The 19,525-nt window shown below is 44.7% G+C and overlaps 1 protein-coding gene across 2 annotated transcripts in view; it reads right to left on the reverse strand.

Annotated features, from left to right (window-relative positions):
• The window catches only part of brf1b (BRF1 RNA polymerase III transcription initiation factor subunit b), a 414,814-nt gene that overhangs the window by 137,211 nt on the left and 258,078 nt on the right, over positions 1–19,525 (reverse strand). For both annotated transcript variants that reach the window (XM_052012381.1, XM_052012387.1), the window contains exons 7-10: positions 15,003–15,096; positions 5,324–5,450; positions 3,375–3,414; positions 2,876–2,968 (exon numbers count right to left, since the gene is read on the reverse strand). In XM_052012381.1, the coding sequence (XP_051868341.1) occupies positions 2,876–2,968; positions 3,375–3,414; positions 5,324–5,450; positions 15,003–15,096 (354 nt within the window). The remainder of the gene's footprint in view (positions 1–2,875; positions 2,969–3,374; positions 3,415–5,323; positions 5,451–15,002; positions 15,097–19,525) is intronic.

Consider the following 19,525-nt stretch of genomic DNA (forward strand, 5'->3'; position numbering starts at 1 on the left):
CAAGGTCCTAATCTGATCCTGTCCTTCCCAACCACATCATCATGCCTTCATAAAGGCATAAAAACCAGAGGGAGAATCGTGTATTTCTCCTCTCAAGTCTACTCCATGATCCAATTGGTCCATGGTCAATCCTCCAGAGTATCTATTTCTCCTCATATCTCATGATTCTTTCAGTGTTCAAAAATTTGCCTATCTCTACAATACGAACATCCACAGCGTAATGATTCCAAAGATGTACAACAAATGAGAGAAGAAAAGTTCTCTTCATCTTGGCTATGAGCTGCTGATTATTTATCCTGAAACTATGCTCCAGCCAAATGAAACAACCTCCCAGCATCTGTCTCTTAGTCAGCTTCATTATCTGTTCTAATAAATGAGATCACCACTGATTCTTCAGAACTCTAGGAAATATGGGCCTGGTCTAATCAACTTCTCATAACACTATTCTCACGGGTCAGACTGGTGGATCTTTGCTGCATTCCCCCCCGTATATCTTCCCATAGATAAGATGACCCTTGCTATGGTCTAATCATCTAATCAAAGCCTTATCCAGTAGGGCTCATTCAACAGTAATCAGAAGCAAAACCAAACCACAACCACGGTTAGATTTTTATTCCACAAGAGTGGTCTGAGTGGTGAGATCAGTCCAAGCTTTGAATGGAACGCGATCTCTCCCAGATCCATGTGCTTCACATCCTGGTGTGTGTTTTTCTCATTAATGCAGAGTTCCACAAACACATGGAATACTTTAAAAATGTTCTTAAATATGGATCTTTAATACTGGTTGACAATGAAGACCACGGTGAGAATGTGTTGTAAATGGCTCCATGTAAGTACTTAAAGCAAGATTTACGTATGTAATTATAAGGCCAATGTCACCGTGCATTGCACCATGTGGGCAGTGGCCACAGAGCAGAAAACACAGGAGGGCACTGCAACAAAGGCAGTGCTGAAACTACAACGTTCCCCAAGAAACAAATCAGAGCAGGAGTAGACCTTTCAACAGATCACGGCTCATCCTCCACCTCAACACCGTTTTCAGAGAATCAAAGAATGGTACAGCACAGAAACGGGCTCCTTTGGCCCTGATGCCTACCTACACCTATGCCTATGCCCGCATTAGGCCCGTATCCCTGTAAGCCTTCCCTATCCAGGTACCAGTGCAAACACCTTTCAAACATTATAACTGTATCAGCCTCCACTACTTCCTCTGGCAGCTCGTTCCAGATATCCACCACCCGCTGTGAGTAAAACTTACCCCTCAGGTCTCCCCCTCACCTTAAACCTGTGCCCTCTCACTTATCCTATCTATGCTTCATAATTTCATTTTAATGACACTTTAGAATTTTTCCTTACACTACTTCAGACCGCACTACAACCTTTGCACCATTCTACTGATTTGTGCTCATCACTGTGGCTATTGTTGTTCTTTATTACATGTACACTGTTTACTTGGTGAGCTTCATGTGAGCAATGAATTTCACTGTACCCTGGTGCACATGACAATAAACTCATCTGAACCTGAATTTTATAAACCTCTATAAGGTCACCCCTCAGCCTCCTACATTCCAGTGAGAACAGACCCAGCCTGTCCAATCTCTCCTCACAACTACAGCTCCCCATTCCAGGGAACACCCCTGTGAATCTTTTCTGCACTCTCTCCATTGCCACCACACCCTTCCCATAGTGTGGCAAACAGAACTGTACATAATACAAGTCGACCAGAACTGTACAAAATACTCCACCCACTTAAGTTTAAATTTCCCTGATGCCAAGGACGAATTTGCACACTCATATACCCCAATTAATGGTCTAGACCTTTGGTAGTTAGTCCAATAACTTAACCATTAGATACACAGCCACACCACCACAACAGGTCATTCTGAGTGACATTCTCTTACAGTACTGAAGATTCAGCCTTCCTTCCTCTTCAGGAGTCAGTCCTGAACCCACAAACTGATGGGAGAGAGGTTTAGAAATGTTGTCTGGGGCAGTGATTTTTGAACCACAACAGTCATGGAGAGATGTAGCACGGAAACAGGCCCTTCGCCCCCCCTGAGTCCATGCTGACCATCAACAACCCATATACACTAATCCTGCATGAATCCCATTTTATTTATTTTCCCCACTTTCTCACCCAGTCCCCCCAGATTCTCCCACTCACCTACACACTAAGGGCAATTTAAAGTAGCCCAGTAATTTATTGCCACGAAGGACGTGGGAGGAAACCAGAGCACTTGGGGGAAAAACCCACGGGGTCACAGGGAAAACTCCACACAGACAGCACTGGGTCTCTGGTGTTGTGAGGTGATGACTTATTGGAATTGGTTTATTATCATCACATGTACTGAGGTACAGTGATGATAATAAGTGCCTTGAGGTAGTACAAGGGAAAACAATAACAGAATAAAGTGTTACAGTTACAGAGAGAGTGCAGTGCAGGCAGACAATAAGGTGCAAGGTCATAACGAGGTAGCTTGTGAGATCAAGAGCCTTATCGTACTAGGGAACAGATCAATAGTCTTATAACGGTGGGATAGAAGCTGTCCTTGAGCCTGGTGGTACATGCTTTCAAGATGTATCTTCTGCCCAAGTTCATGATAAAATGATAACAGCAACCCTACCTTCTTTCTGCCTTGGAGGGACCAGTCAAGGAAGCTCCCATGGCCCTAGGTTGAATGTCATCTCGGAGTAGGTACTGGATTAGAGGACCAGGAGAGGATATGATGCCCTATACTCTCTGCAGTGTCCATTTACAGCTGTCATTTAGAGGAAACAGTGCTGTCTGTGTCCATGCTACTCTACCACATCATTTTATCATTAATGTGAAGTTACACAACACATCTTCCTGCCTCCAGTGAGGCTGTATACACACCTCCTTTAGCGTACGTTGCATACACCCCGCGGTACCTTGGTCGCATGATTTCCAGTTCCGTCTCAATCTCATCTTGATAACTTGTTATTTCACCTGCAGAATGTCAACATTTCATTTTTAAAAATCACCTTATAAACTTCAGCCCATTGCTGAGCAACCTTGAAATTCAATTCTTTGAAGTGGGAAGGGAGGCTGGGGACAGGCAAGCAGAGGGAGGGGGAAAAAGAGAGAGACCAGAGAGAGAATGTGAGGGATGCACGGAGAGAGAGAACATACAAAGACAGAGACACCGGATACTGCAGATGCTGGAATCTGGAGTAACACACAAAGCACTGGAAGAACTCAGCAGGTCAGGCAGCATCTATTGAGGGAAATGGACAGTTGATGAAGGGTCTCAACCTGAAATGTCGACTGTACATTTCCCTCCATCGGTGCTGCCTGACCTGCTGAGTTCCTCCAGCACTTTGTGTGTTGATACAAACAGGAAGAGTTCAGTTACCTTCAATATCTGCCAGTTTTTTGGATAGTTCTTGTTCCAACTGAAATGAAATTAAAAAAATATCACTTTTTATAAAATCAACACCTTTTGCAAGTAATTTATTCAATGCAAGCTGCTGTCATGGAGTAGTACTGAGGGGTCCTTACATAAGGTTACAGGTATGTTGGGGAGATCATAGCTTGAGATCATTAGCAAGGCAAAAGGTCCAGGAACTGGAGGGCACAAATTTAACCAAAGGAAGCGGGGAGATGAAGAGTAGGTTATCGCGTGCTGCCTCAAAAGGGGGGAGGCAGCAGATTCCATCCTAAATTTCATCAGGGAATCTGACACGCACTTAAAAGAGAAAAACATCTGCTCAGGGCAATGTCAAGGCTATGGAGAATCTAGTGATCGTAATGTCCCGTTCACAGAGCCAGCAGAGGTGGGCTCAGTGACTACTGTACAATGGCAGGAGTCTAATCAGTCAGGACCTCCTGTCAGGGTTTCTGCTTAATGACAGCTGTGGGGAAATCTGGTGTTGATGCAAAGTGGGCTGCAGGAAGACCTGGCTGGGTTGCTGTCCCTGGCAGTTGAGCAGCTTAGACACAAACTATGGCCACCGGCCAAAGTACAGGAGGAGTTTGGTACCTGGGGAACCATACCATAGTGTAGCGGTTAGCGTGACGCTATTACAGCGCCAGTGACCCGGGTTCGATTCCTGCCGCTGTCTGTAAGGAGTTTGTACGTTCTCCCCGTGTCTGCGTGGGTTTCCTCCAGGTGCTCCGGTGTCCTCCCACATTCCAAAGACGTACGGGTTAGGAAGTTGTGGGCTTGCTATGTTGGCGCCGGAAGCGTGGCGACACTTGTGGGCTGCCCCCAGCACATTCTCAGTAACGTAAAAACACACATTTCACTGTGTGTTTCAATGTACATGTGACTAATAAATAAATATCTTATCTTAGCTTCAAAAAATTTGATGGTTCTTGAGGAAAAGATTATAACTAATTTTTCCAGAGATTTCACTGTGTCAAATTTCATAAAAACATGAGAAATAGATGGACTAGGCTTCAGCTTCTCACCCTTGCTTCTCCATTCAACAGGACCATGACTGATCTCCCAGCTCAATGCCACTTTCCATTCCCATGTCCTCTGACTCCCTTAATAAGCAAAGATTTCTATCTTGAACATACACAGCAGCTGAGCCTCTGAACCACTCTTGGGAGGAGAATTCCAAAGATCCATGGCCCTCTATAGTGATGAAATTCTCTTCTCATCTCCATCCTGAATGGCCAATCAGACCCCAGGTTCCAGGCACTCCAACCAGGGGAAACACCCTCACATCTACCCCTGTAAGAATTTTGTACGTTTCAATGAGATCATCTACACTTCTCGCTGCCTCAGTAAAGCAAAGGCCCCACCCACACCGGACAATCTCTCTTCTGCCCCCTCCTATCGAACAGAAGATACAAAAGCCTGAAAGCATGTACCACGAGGCTCAAGGACAACTATCCTGCTGTTATAAGACTGTAGAATGGTTCCCTCGTACAATAAGGTGGACTCTTGACCTCACAATCTATCTCGTTATGACCTTGCACCTTACTGTCTGCCTGCACTGCACTTTTTCTGTAACTGTAACACTTTATTCTGCATTCTGTTATTGTTTTCCCTTGTACTACCTCAATGCACTGATGTGATGAAATGATCTGTATGGATGGCATGCAAAACAAAGTTTTTCACTGTACCTCGGTACATGTGACAATAATAAACCAATTTCCCAAATTAATTTACTACCAATCATCTTTCATTCTTCTAAAACCAAGAGAATTCAGGTCCAGTCAGCGTAACCTCTCCTCTTAAGACAATTTTCCATTCCACCCTCGCACCACCACCTCAGAAATCAATCCTTGTGGCACTTCCTCTACTGGCTGGTCACTTCACGTCTCAAGCCTTCCTGCTATATACAAACTTACCTGCTGCAGTCTAACCTTTCTCTTCCCGGCTGTGAATGAAGGCGGGTCACACTCTTGCTCCAAGTCAATCTTCATAAACTCATCAATTGTTAACTGACTAGTCGGCGTCTCCTCAAACTCATTGAGCCTGGAACAGAAGTCAAAGAAGATCAGCCAAGTAGTTCAGGGGATTCACAACGGCACACAACATATCAAAATGTACATACTTCAAGGACAGTGAAGAATTGGAACACTGAATTGTCACAATCGTGGACCTTTGTATAGGAACACTGCTTAATCACATCTCTTTAAAAACTACTTCAGCCAAAACTGCATGCCACTGCAGTTGTAAGGCTAACCTACTAAACTGTCAAGTTAGCACAAGGCACCTGTGGGTGCAGCAATGACAGCCACACACTGCCCGGCAGTGAGGAGACAATATTCCAGATCTGCTCACCTCACTACCAGGTATGGGATCTTTTCTTTCCCATTCCTATTGCTACATGTTAAACGGGGGAATGTTTGACCATCGCCAAACTCACCCGGCCCACTCCTAGTTGAGTGTGGGAGCCACCACATGTTAGACTGACACATGTTTAGAAGGGTGCACTGATTTCCCAGACATCAGCAATTATTAAACAAGGCAAAGGAAACAGTTTCACCTCCTTCAGATAAAAGGCGATTAACTGATGAGAGGATAGAAAACTCTAGCAGACAGTAAGTGAAAGAGCAAATGAAACAGCCTTAATGGAGTGAATGCCTGTGAGATTGCTCCACTCTCTCTACACTCATGACCGTGTGGCTAAGCACAGCTCAAACACCATCTATAAATTCGCCAATGACACCACTGTTGTTGGCAGAATCTCAGATAGCGATGAGGAGGCGTACAGGAGTGAGATAGATCGGCTGGTTGAGCGGTGTCACAACAACCTCGCACTCAGCATCAGCAAGACCAAGGAATTCATTGTGGTCTTCAGTAAGGGGAATTCAGGACAACACATACCAGTCCTCATTGAGGGGTCAGCGGTGGAAAGGGTGAGCAGCTTCAAGTTCCTGGGTGTCAACATCTCAGAGGATCTGTCCTGGGCCCAACATATTGATGCAATCACGAAGGAGGCACGCCAGTGGCTCTATTTTGTTAGGAGTTTGAGGAGATTCAGTATGTGACCAAAGACCCATACAAATTTCTATAGGTGTACGGTGGAGAGCATTCTGACTGGTTGCATCAATAGCCTGGTATGGAGGCTTCAACGCACAGGATCACAAGAGGCTGCAGAGGGTTGTAGACTCAGCCAGCTTCATCACGGATACAACCCTCCCCACCATTGACGACATCTCCAAGTGGCGGTGCCTCAAGAAGGCAGCATCCATCACTAAGGACCCTCACCACCCGGGACATGCCCTCTTCTTGTTACTACCATCAGGGAGGAGGTACAGGAGCCTGAAGACCCACACTCAACAATTCAGGAATAGCTTCTTCCCCTCCGCCATCAGATTTCTGAATGGTCCATGAACCCATGAACACTACCTCATTATTCCTTTTCTTTGCACGATTTATTTATTTATGTAATTTATAGTCATCTTATATCCTTGCACTGTACTGCTGCCGCAAAACAACACATTTCACATCACTAAAGTCAGTGATAATAAACCTGATTCTGATTCACCTGTCATGCTGGCTCATGTTGGAGAGCAGTTAAGTCACCTCAGTACAGGGCTGGACTGGGTCAAGGTGACATATTTCTGTCTGAGAACTACTTGTATTTTTCTGAAAACTTTGTGGTCAGTTTTAATGATGGTCCTGTTTCATTTGTTAAATTAAGTTTGAACTATAACCAAATTTTCAACGTGCTTATGGAGATATTTCACATGTTCTGTGGTTAGAGCCCTGCACTGTAACCACCGATTCTGAATGACATTCTTTTACCCCTTTATTCTTCATCCTTCCCATCTCTCTATGACTGTACATGAATGGTTCCCTTATACGATGAGATGGACTATGACCTCATGATCTACCTTGCTGTGACCTTGCACCTTATTGCCCTGCACTTTCTCTGTAGCTGTGACACTTTATTCTGTCCTGTTATTGTTTTTACCTGTACTACATCAATGCACTCTGTACTAACTCAATGTAATTGCACAGTGTAATGAATTGACCTGTACGATCGGTACGCAAGACAAGTTTTTCACTGTACCTCAATACAAGTGACAATAATAAACCAATACCAATACCTGTCCTCTACTTTTCCTTTCTCTCCTTGCCTCCCTTTCACCTCACCCTACTTCTCTGTCTGTCTTTCTGTTCATCCCCCCAAACAATCTTGGCCCCTGTCCATCCCACCGCCTCTCCCTCATCCCACACAAAAACAATCAATATAAAAGGAGGTAGCCCTTTCACACTGCAGAGCATGGTAGTGGGACTACTAGATCAATGCCTGCCTTATGTTGTTGCATGAAATCAGACACATTTCCTCGGCTGGGCATCACTGCGTTCCTAGTTGCTGACAAGTACTGTCCACACCTTGTCACAATGAAGAATGTGAAGGTAATTGAAACAAAACCGCACACCGCCCACAATTTCCGAACAGGAAATACTGAGTATATTTCTTGGCAGAGCTTATTGCTCCAGCTTGAATGGGTGAGACATGGCGTTAGAGGGAAACATTTTATAACGTCCCCATTCCCAAACGTGTCCAGTATTCCCAGTCTGAGAAGACACAAGATAAAACAGGGCAAGAAACAATGCTGCCCATCATCAAGCAGGCTGCCAATGCCAATCTCTAGAGATCTCCTTATAGCCTGTGTTATAAAGAGAGATTGGATAGGCTGGGACTGTTTTCTCTGGAGCATTGGAGGCTGAGGGGTGACCTTATGGAGGTTTATAAAATCATGAGGGGCATAGATAAGGTGAATGGTCACAGTCTATCCCTGGGTAGAGGAGTATAAAACTACAGGAGATAGATTTAAGGCAAGAGGGGAAAGAGGGGCAGGCACGGTAGTGTAGTGGTTAGCGTAACGCTATTACAGCGCCAGTGACCCGGGTTTAATTCCGGCCGCTGCCTGTAAGGAGTTTGTACGTTCTCTCCGGTTTCCTCCCACATTCCAAAGACATACAGGTTAAGGAAATTGTGGGCATGCTGTGTTGGTGCCGGAAGCGTGGTGACACTTGCGGGCTGCCCCCAGCACACTCTACGCAAAAGATGCATTTCACTGTGCGTTTCGATGTACATGTGACTAATAAAGAAATCTTATTTAAGAGACCCGAGGAGCAAGTTTTTTTTACAGAGGGCGGTGGGTGTGTGGAATGAGCTGCCAGAGGGAGTGGTTGAGGCAGGTACAATAACAACTTTTAAAAGGTACTTGGACAGGTACTTGGATAGGAAAGGTTTAGAGGGATATGAGCCAAATGCAGGCTAGTGGGACTAGCTCAGGTAGGCACTTTGGTTGGCATGGTTGTTGGGCTGTATGACTCTGTGACTCAAGCCTCAGCTGTGAGTAATTTGAGTGTTGGAACACAGATTCCAGAGAGTCAGTACCCTTAAGAGTTGAGGTTAAAGCAGGCTAAAATGTAATATATTGAATATGTGAGCGAAGTGCCAGAGCCCAGCCCCAACACTTGTGCTGCCTTGACAATATGAATCAGTGTGTTCAATTCTGTTGTTGAAATAAAGGAACAAACCTCAAGTGCATCTAGAGAAACAAAACCCACTATATAGCAAGCACCCCAAAAAAATCCTTGCATTTATATGGCACCTTTAACAGAGCGTGGTGGAAGCAGAGTCACGGACAGCATTTAAGAGGAGTAACAAGTGCAACTTTAACAAGTTTAACAAGCATTCAGCGAGTACCTGAATCACCTACGTATGGAAGGCTATAGGTCAAGTGCTGGAAGATGGGATTAATATGCATGGTGTCCATTGGTCTGCATGGACATGGTGGGCCAAATGGGCTGTTTCCATGCTATGTGGCTCTAAGAGTGTCACAGGACAAAAACTGGCCTTCAGTTGCCAAGGCTCCAAGCTCTGCAATTCATTCCCTAAACTTTTCTTGTTTTCTGCGGTCATCTGTCCAAACACCTCCTTGGTGTGATAAATTTTGATCACTCCTGTCAAGCATCCTGGGACAGTTTGCTACGTAAAAGGTGCTATGTTAATGCATCAACAAATAATCTGCTGGAGGAACTCAGTGGGCCGAGCAGCAACTGTGGTGGGAGAGGAACAGTCGACGTTTCGGATCAAAACCCTGCATCAGGATCGTTGCTCCAGATTCCAGCATCTGCAGTCTCTTGTGTCTCCTATGTTAATGCATACTGCTGTTCACGTTAGAAATGTTCACACTACAATCAGGAACTCTCTAGCCAATAAGAGACTGTCAGTACTGGGGAAAACTTTGATTTTGAGACTGTGATTGACAGACTTCTTGTGGATGTGAGTACCCAGGCACATGGAGATCATTCATGATCTAACTGAATGGTGTAATAGGTTTGGGAGGCTGTCTGGCTTTCTCCTGTTGCTGTTTCGAGATTTGATTTGTTATCTACGAGGGTTTACAATCTGCAACTGATTGCTATGTTCCTTCAAAAACAGAGAACATCACTTAGCAATTCCACTGCACTCAGAGCTGAGCTGGAAATGTGATAAGACACCACGTTAAATACAAGTTCTAACCTTCACGAAGAAGATATGAGTTACAATCAAATGAGCACAACACACAGGACAAGAATCGGTAGATTATTATGTGAGAGCAAAGGACAGAAAACGGACAGGTGGTGTAGTGGCTACAGTGGAGGGCTCTAACCACAGAACACGTCAATTATCACCATAAGCACACTTAAAATTTGATTACAGTTCAAATTTAATTTAACAAATGGAACAGGCCATCACTAAAACTGCCCACAAAGTTTTCAGAAAAACACAAGTTCTCAGAGGGCATATCCTGGGTAGTGAGGGTCCTTAGTGATGGATGTTGCCTTCATGAGGCACCGCCTGTTGAAGATGTCCTCGATGGTGGGGAGGGTTGTGCCTGTGATGGAGCTGCCTGAGTCTGCAACCCTCTGCAGCCTCTTGGGATCCTGTGCATTGGAGCCTCTATACCAGGCGGTGATGCAACCAGTCAGAATGCTCTCCACCGTATATCTATAGAAATTTGTTAGAGTTTTTGGTGACATTCCAAATCTCCTCAAACTCCTAAAGCCCCTTCTTCATGATTGCATAAATGTGCTGGACCCAGGATAGATCCTCCGAGATGTTGACTCCAAGGAACTTGAAGCTGCTCACCCTTTCTACCGCTGACCCCTCAATGAGCACTGGTGTGGTTGAACACTACCACAGCGACTCCAAATACAGTGTCCACTCTCACATTTTCAGGGTAATGAGTGCCTGTGTTGAGGGTGATGCCACAGTGTGAGAATGAACACATCAAAGGCAGATCACGAGCTCAAAGATGGGCTCTCAGGCAAATGTTAAAATTCTGCTGTTATTACAGAGACTTCCTCACACTATGGCATCTGTCTTCAGGTTGGACATTAAATGGAAACTCATCTGCCATCTCATGTGGATGTAAAAGGACCAACTGCCTAGTCAATCACAGGATCCTCACTTCCTTCCATCCAGTTCATCTTCACTGTGCGTTGCATCAGGAAGGCTAACGGTATCGTCAAGGATGCCTGCCACCCTGACCACCCCCTTTCTCTCTTTTTCCTTCTGGGAGAAGATACAGGAGCTTGAAAGCCCGGACGTCTGGACTCAAGAACAGCTTCTTCCCCACTGCTGTCAGACTCCTGAACCGATCACCTCTCTCACATCCCCTTCCCGGTGGGGCTGGCACGTTCTCAGACTCTTAGTTCTACTTATTCCATTGTTGTCACTTTAGCACTTCTTTTGCATGACCTCAGTTTGCACTGCTGTACTTTGCACCGTTCTGTTGTTTTTGTGATCTTCCCTGTATTTATTGTTGCATTTGTTATTACCACATATACTGTTTACTGTGTGAGCTTCACACGAGCAAGGAATTTCATGGCACCCTGGTGTATATGACAATAAACTCACCTGAACGTTGAAGGCCCCAGTATCCTGCATCAATATTTATTCATCAGTTAACATCACTACAGAGAGAATCTGTGATTTGATCCACTGCCGTTCGTGGGAGCTTGCTGTGCAAACTGGCTGCCTTGTTTCCTACGTTAACACAGCCCCTATGCTCGAAAGGTACATTATTGGCTCTGAAATGCTTTAGGAGGTGAAAGGCTGCAAGCGATCACCAAGTGACCACTTCTCAGTCGTGCTCATTGTCCCAGTACCCCCTGCATGTTGTGTGACCACACGGTGAGGAATTCACCAGCTGGACTGAGAAATCCTCCAGGGCCAAACACCCTGCAGGAAGAATGGTCCTTTGGAGGGAACATCAGTGGAACTGCTTCTCAGCAAGAACAGAAACCTTTCTCCCCTATTCTTCTGGGGAACTGCTGGTGAGATCAGCATTTATCAACCATCCTCGACAGCCACAGCCATTGGAAAGTAACACACAGGCCTGGACTAACGATGCAGAACATAATTTCAAATCCCACAGCATACATACAAATTCAAAATTCAAGGACGAAATGTTTTGGAAATAAAAGAATAACACCAGTAACATTAACACAGCAACACAAGTCCCACACCACCAGGTTCAAGAACAGCTACGTCCCTTCAACTGTTCGGTTCTTGAACCAAACTGCACAACCCTAATCACTACCTCAGTATAGCAACACTATGACCACTTCCATTACAATGAACTTGTTTTTTTTTGTTCTAATTGTGTTCTTTCTTGTATAATTTTGTTTATGTTTTTCTTGTGAATGTTGTGTGTCTAATGCCATGTGCCCGTGATGCTGCTGCAAGTAAGTTTTTTACTGCACCTGTGCATACGTGTACTTGTGCATATGGCAACAAAATTAACTTTGACTTGACTTGAACTACAGGATTGTCGTAAGATCCTACTTGTTCACCACTGTCCCTCAGGGAGAAAATCTGTCATCTTTACTCATCCTGGCCTAGGTGTGACTCCAGATCTACAACCATCCTCGCCTTTTAACTTCCCTCTGAAACAGCCTAGCAAGCTGAGCCTGTCGGAAAATAAACAAGTAGTAAAATGCATCGGCATTAAAAGCCAATGCATCATGTTGTTAGATGGGGACCTGCGATCAAACACAAACCCTTCCGCCTCATCTATTTTTCACAGGTTTTAACCAGCTGAGGTTTTCCACAGGGGCTTATTAAAAATGGCACGCTTCATAACTCCTCCCCGAACATGCACGGAAGATAAAAAGGATTTCCTAAATAAACTGGAGACTACTTAAAAGAAAAATATCAACTGATGCCATGAAGGTCTGAGAATTGCCCACAAAGAAAAGACATCAGTCCCACAGTGCAGTGGGCACTGTCATTTTACAACAAGATCCAGATACGAGAAAGAATGGTTGCTGAGTATCTCCCTGGCTCAAACAGGGTAAATGTATTTTCATCATGAAGAAAGAAATGAAAGGACTTATATTTTCATAGCATCATTCAAAGCCCTCTGGATGCTCCATAGCACTCTACAGCCAATGAAGTACTTCCTGAGATGCATTCAATGTGTTAAATCATTTAGGAATACAAACATAATGTGAAATGCTTTAAGAATGTTAGCTGGACACTCACTGTCAGAGAGAAAGCACATTTTTCTTTCAGTATATTTCAAAATATCTAGGGGGACATAGTTATAAGGGGCCAGTCATTTTAAACGGAGATGTGTGGGAATTTCTTCTCTCAGCAGATGGTGAAACTCTGGAGTTCTCTCCCCCAGAGGGTTGTGGAGGCTGGGCTGTTGAAAGTATTTAAAATGGAGATCGATATATTTTTGAAAGATCAGGGAATTGAGTGCTATGGGTCTGGCACAGAAAAGGAGTTGAGGCCAGCATAGATATTGAATGGTGGGGCAGGCTTGAGGGTCCAGGGGCAACACACAAGATGCTGGAAGAACTCAGCAGGTCAGGCAGCAACTATGAAGTGAAATGGACAGTCGATGTTTCGGGTTGAGGCCCTTCATGTGGACTGAGGGCCAGGTGACCTACTCCTGTTACTATTGTGTTGTTCTGCTCTTGGGCTCTTCTGCAACATACAACTGGAGAAAGGACGTAGAACCAATTTTGCTTTGAACTGCTTAAAAACATGGCGATGTCACCCAAAGGAACAAAACCAAGCAGAAAAACAAAGACAACACAGACCTTTGGGTGACCAGGTTTTGGTTTTGAAATTTCTGGGTGTGCGTGACTCGAGGAGACTTCATCACCAGTTGCTGTCCTTTGGTGGCATGTACCTGCAAATTCATATACTAACCAGTTCCACACCCAAGGGTGAGCCAAGACAGCAAATGTCATCTGTTTATTTGACTGTGAATGAATCATATTCTGGTCCCACCTCCCCGGTACACAATTTCAAAGGCAGTCAATGTTTAATGATCAGATTGAAGGAAACTGAATTAGTTCCCTGACCAGCCTCAGAAGCCTAGCAGCCCAGCAGCCCACAGATCAGTCATGCTGACCTTCCTGATCTGTCTATCTGATTGCCACAATGGGCAATGAATTTACCACTTTAGCAGCAATTGAACTGAAGAGGATTCTCAGCATGCTTTCTGACAACATTCTCACTGTAAGAGAATTTCACCGCTCCACTAAAGAAAGAACACTACCCCCACACTGCTGGAGTCACCACAAATTTCTCAACCAGTGGAAATCATGCAGATGTTTACATGTGAGACACCCATTGACTCTGAGCAACTTTTACAGATGCACTACAGAAAGCATCCTATCCGGATGCATCACAGCTTGGTACGGCAACTGCTCCTACCAAGACTGGAGGCGATTGGTGAAAGTTGTGGATGCAGCCCAGTCCAATACATAAAACAGCCTCCCCTCCATTCCACCTACACCTCCCACTGCCTCAGTAAAGCAGCCAACATAATCAAGGACCCCTCCCACCCCAGTCATTCTCTCTTCTCCCCTTTCCTGTCAGGCTAAAGTTACAAAAGCTTGAGAGCACAAACCACCAAACGGCTTCTATCCCACTGTTATCAGACTCTTGAGCTGACCTCAGGTATGTTAAAAAATGAACTCTTAAACTCTTGATCTGTCAATCTACCTCGTCGTGGCACTTCCACTTTATCTCTATTTGCCTACTTGCACTGCACTTTCTCTGTAACTGCAAGACTATATTCTGCTTTCTTTTTACTACCTCGATGTACTTATGTATGGAATGATCTGTCTGGATGACACGCAAACAAAAGCTTTTCACTGTATCTCGGTACATGTGACAATAATAAACTAATCACCAATACCAAGACAGAACGTGTTAACACGGAGTGAGAGCACTCAAGAGTGCATGTAACAGTAGTGAAATAGCCTGTGTGTGTGTGTGTGTGTGTGTGTGTGTGTGTGTGTGTGTGTGTGTGTGTGTGTGCGTGTGAGCGCACGTGCGTGTGTGGATGAGTGCCTGGGTGTGTGTGAGCACGGGCTCTTGTGCATGTGTGTGTGTGTATAAATGCATTGGGCCAGAGCACAAATGGGATTGAATAAGCTGCCAATTCCGATCAAACACACTTCCCAGACAGAGTCAGCAGCAACAGGAGACAAGAAAATAAAACCAGAAGAATCCTGATGAGAAACAGATCAAGCAGTTACATTCACCTTTTCCTGAGTGTTGATTCGCAGACTTTGACCACGCGAATGACCTCCTTTACAGTCCTTCTGAAATCGTGCATTCTGGCAGCAACGAGGAGAGCTGGGAAAACACAACATCAAAACTCATTCCCCAAAGACAGGAGGTAAAACAGCCCACAGACGTACAACAAGGTGATGACAGTCATACAGACACAGATAACACAGCCACAAATACAAACACAAGAACTTAAGAAAAAGCAGTAGCAGACGCCTTGGTTGCTCAAGCCTGTTCCGCACTTTGAAATGGCCTGTAGCTCGCCCACTTTCCCACAAGTTCCCAATTCCCTTGGTCCAAAATCTCTCAATCTTAGACAATATTTTGAACAACTGGGCAGGCAAAGCCCTTTGAGGTCAAGAATTTCAAAGAATCATAACCTTACCTCAGTCCGAAATGGCTGACCATTAATCCTGAGACTGTACTCCCTGGTTTCAGACTCTGCAGCCTGAGGAAACAGCCTGTCGGCACCAACCCTGTCAGTCCCTCTCAGAGCCTGGCATTCCTCAGTGAGATCACCTCTCATTTTCCTCGGTTTCCAAGAGTATAGACCATCTTAGGCCTCAACCTCATCGCTCCAAAAATCAATCCAGTGAGATGTTCCTGCACTGACTCCAATGCAACTATATCCTTCTTTAGGTGTGGAGAGTAAAACTCAAAAGTCAAATTCAAAATCAAACTCAAAGTCCAGTTTATTGTCAGATGCACAAGTCCATGTGTGCACGGGTGCAATGAAAAACTTACTTGCAGCAGCCTCACAGGCACAGAGCATCAGATAAGCAGCATTCACAAGAAAAACATAAATTATACCCGATTTTCACAAGAAAACTGCAGATAGAACTCCAAATGTGGGCTCAACAAAACCCAGAACAATCTCAGCAAGACTTCTTTACTGTTGGTCTCCAATCCCCTTGCAATCACCTTGGAAACATAGAAAATAGAACATTACAGCACAGTACAGGGCCTTCAGCCCATGATGTTGTGCTGACATTTTATCCTGCTCTAAGGTCTATCTAACCCTTCCCTCCCACATAGCCCTCCATTTTTCCATCATTTATGTGTCTATCTAAGAGCCTTTTAAATGTCCCTAATGTATCTGCCTCCACCATCTCTGCCGGCAGTCCGTTCCACGCACCCACCACTCTCTGTGTAAAAAATTAACCCCTGACATCCCCCTTATACCTTCCTCTAATCACCTTAAAATTATGCCCCCTTGTGTTAGCTATTTTGACCTGGGAAAAAGTCTCTAACTGTCCACTCAATCTATGCCTCTTATCATCTTGTACATCTCTATCAAGTCACCTCTCATCCACCTTCACTCCAAAGAGAAAAGCACCAGCTCACTCAACCTATCCTTATAAGACATGCTCTCTAATCCAGGCAGCATCCTGGTAAATCTCCTTTGCACCCTCTCTAAAACTTCCACATCCTTCCTATAATGAGGCAACCAGAACTGAACACAATACTCCAAGTGTGGTTTAACAAGAGTTCTATAGAGCTGCAACATTACCTCGCAGCTCTTGAACTCAATACCCCGACTAATGAAGGCCAACACACCATACGCCTTCTTACAACCCTATCAACCTGCATGGCAACCTTGAGGGATCTGTGGATGTGGACCCCAAGATCCCTCTGTTCCTCCACACTGCTAAGAATCCTGCCATTAATGTCGTATTCTGCCTTTAAATTCGACCTTCCAAAGTGTATCACTTCACACTTTTCCGGGTTAAGCTCCATCTGCCACTTCTCAGCCCAGCTCTGCATCCTATCAATGTCCTGTTGTAACCTACAGCAACCTTCTACACTATCCACAACACCACCAACCTTTGTGTCATCAGCAAACTTACTAACCCATCCTTCCACATCCTCATCCAAGCCATTTATAAAAATCACAAAGAGCAGGGGTCTCAGAACAGATTCCTGTGGAACACCACTGGTCACCGACCTCCAGGCAGAATACACTCCATCTACCACGACCCTCTGTCTTCTATGGACGACCCAATTCTGAATCCACACTGTCAAGTTTCTCTGGATCCCATGCCTCCTGACTTTCTGAATGAGCCTTCCATGAGGAACTTTATCAAACGCCTTACTAAAATCCATGTGCACCACATCCACTGCTCTACCTTCATCAAGGTGCTGTTTCACTTGAACTGAAACATTAACTCTGTTTCTCCTTTCACAGACGTTGCCTGACCTGCTGAGTGTTTCCGTACTTTCTATTTTTACCCACTTTGGTAGGAAGAATAGGAAAGCAGACAAAAATGTAAATGGTGTGAGGCTAATGAATACTGCTGCATACGTAGTTAGTTACCTTGCAGGTACACAAGTAATTAATAAGATAATGCTATTACAGCACCAGTGACCCGGGTTCAATTCCGGCCGCTGTCTGTAAGGAGTTTGTACACTCTCCCCGTGTCTGCGTGGGTTTCCTCCGGGTGCTCCAGTTTCCTCCCACGTTCTGAAGACGTACGGGTTAGGAAGTTGTGGGCATGCTATGTTGGCACTGGAAGCGTGGCGACACTTGCAGGCTGATCCCAGAACATTCTACGCAAAAGATGCATTTCACTGTGTGTTTCGATGTACATGTGAATAATAAAGAAATCTTAATTGGAGGAAAATGAAATGGATGGGGTACAAATGAAGGAAAATCTTGTTATTGATCTAAATAACTTTGAAATGACCACTCCTTGAAAACTGCATACAGTTTATTAAGAGAAGGACATCTTAAAGGCAGTGCAGAGAAGGATCTATGTGCTGCAGAGGGATCTGGTGCATGAATCATTATGAGGTTACAGGCAGGTGCAGTAAGAAGCCAGGAAGGTCAATGGTACATTGGCCTTTATTGCAAGGAGGGTTGGAGATTAGAGATAGTGGGATATTATTATAATTGTGGAGGCCACACATTAGTGTGCACAGTTTTGGTCCCCTTATTTAAGAAAGGAAATATTGGAGATTTTCCACAAGGGATGTACTAGGCCAAGTCCTGGGATAAGTGGGTCCTTCAAGAGCAGTCATGAGATTGGATCTATATTCTTTGGAATTTAGAAGATCTTGCTGAACAAGATCCTAAGGTGGCATGACAGGGTAGATGTCTAGATGTTCCCATTAGTGTGGAGAGTCATGGATAAGGGAACTCAAGATGAAGGGCTAGTCATTTAAAACTGAGGTGTGTAGGAACTTCTTCTTGGTGGTGAATGTCTAGAATTCTTTACCCCAGAGGGTTGTGGAGGCTGGATCATTAGGGATATTTAAAGAGGAAATAGGTACGCTTTTGAAAGATTGGGGAACTGGACTATGGAGAACTGGCACAGAAGAGGAGTTAATGCCTGGGGTAGATCAGCCATATTGATTGGCAGGGCAGGTTTGAGGGGCCGAGTGGCCTCCTCCTGCTCCTATTTTCTTGCGTTCTAGTGCAATAGATTGCTCCCAGCTATGAAGGGGTTACACTATGAAGGAAAGATTAAACAAATTAGACCTAAACTTCCTGAAGTTTAGAAAAATAGAAGGTGACTTATCGAAACATAGAAGATCCTGAGGACAGCCGGCAGGGTAGCTGTAAGATGATGTTTCCCCCTCATCGGGGCATGTCCTCGGGATAAGGGGTGGGGCATTTAGGACTGAGATAAGGAAGGATTTCTTTCCTCAGACAAACGTGAATCTTTAAATTTCTCTATCCTAGATGACTGTGAATACTGATTCATTAAATACTCGCAAGGCTTACATTTTTACACTACAGGAGAATCAAGGATTAAGAGGGTTAGGCTGGAAAGTGGAGCTGAGGCTACGATCAGATCAACCCCGATCTTAATGAACGGTGGAGGAGACTCGAGGGACCAGGCGGCCTTATCTGCTCATCATTGTCTCTATGGGATCCACATTTATTGCTGCTACGCCCTTTATATATCATTGCAGTAAACTTTACAATCTCTTATCAGTCATTGTTATACAGCACAGAGACAGGCCCTTCAGCCCAACACATCCATGTCGACGAAGGTGCCTTCCTGAGCTAGTCCCAATTGCCCTCATTGGGTCCATATCCCTCTATAAACCTTTCCTATCCGTGTACCTGTCCGAGTATCTTTTAAACACTGTAATTGTACCCGCCTCTACCACTTCCTCTGGCAGCTCGTTCCATATACCCACCACCCTCTGTGTGGAAATACTTACCCTTCAGCTCCCTTTTTAAATCTTTCCCCTCTCACCTTAAACCTATGCCCTCAAGTTTTGGACTCCCCTACCCTGGGGAAAGACTGTGTCCATCTACCTTATCAATGCCCCTCATGATTTTATAAACCTCCATAAGGTCAGCCTCCTTTGCTCCAGGAGAAACAGCCCCAGCCTCTCTGCTCTACAACACTGCCCAGGGCCCTACCATTTACTGTGTAAGTCCTGCCCTGGTTTGTCTTACCAAAATGCAACACCCTATCTGCCATTCAACTGCCTCAGTTGATCAAGATCCTGTTGTAATTTCAGATAATCGTAAGACAAGATT

The sequence above is a fragment of the Pristis pectinata genome, chromosome 1, assembly GCF_009764475.1.
Source record: "Pristis pectinata isolate sPriPec2 chromosome 1, sPriPec2.1.pri, whole genome shotgun sequence".
NCBI lineage: Eukaryota > Metazoa > Chordata > Chondrichthyes > Rhinopristiformes > Pristidae > Pristis > Pristis pectinata.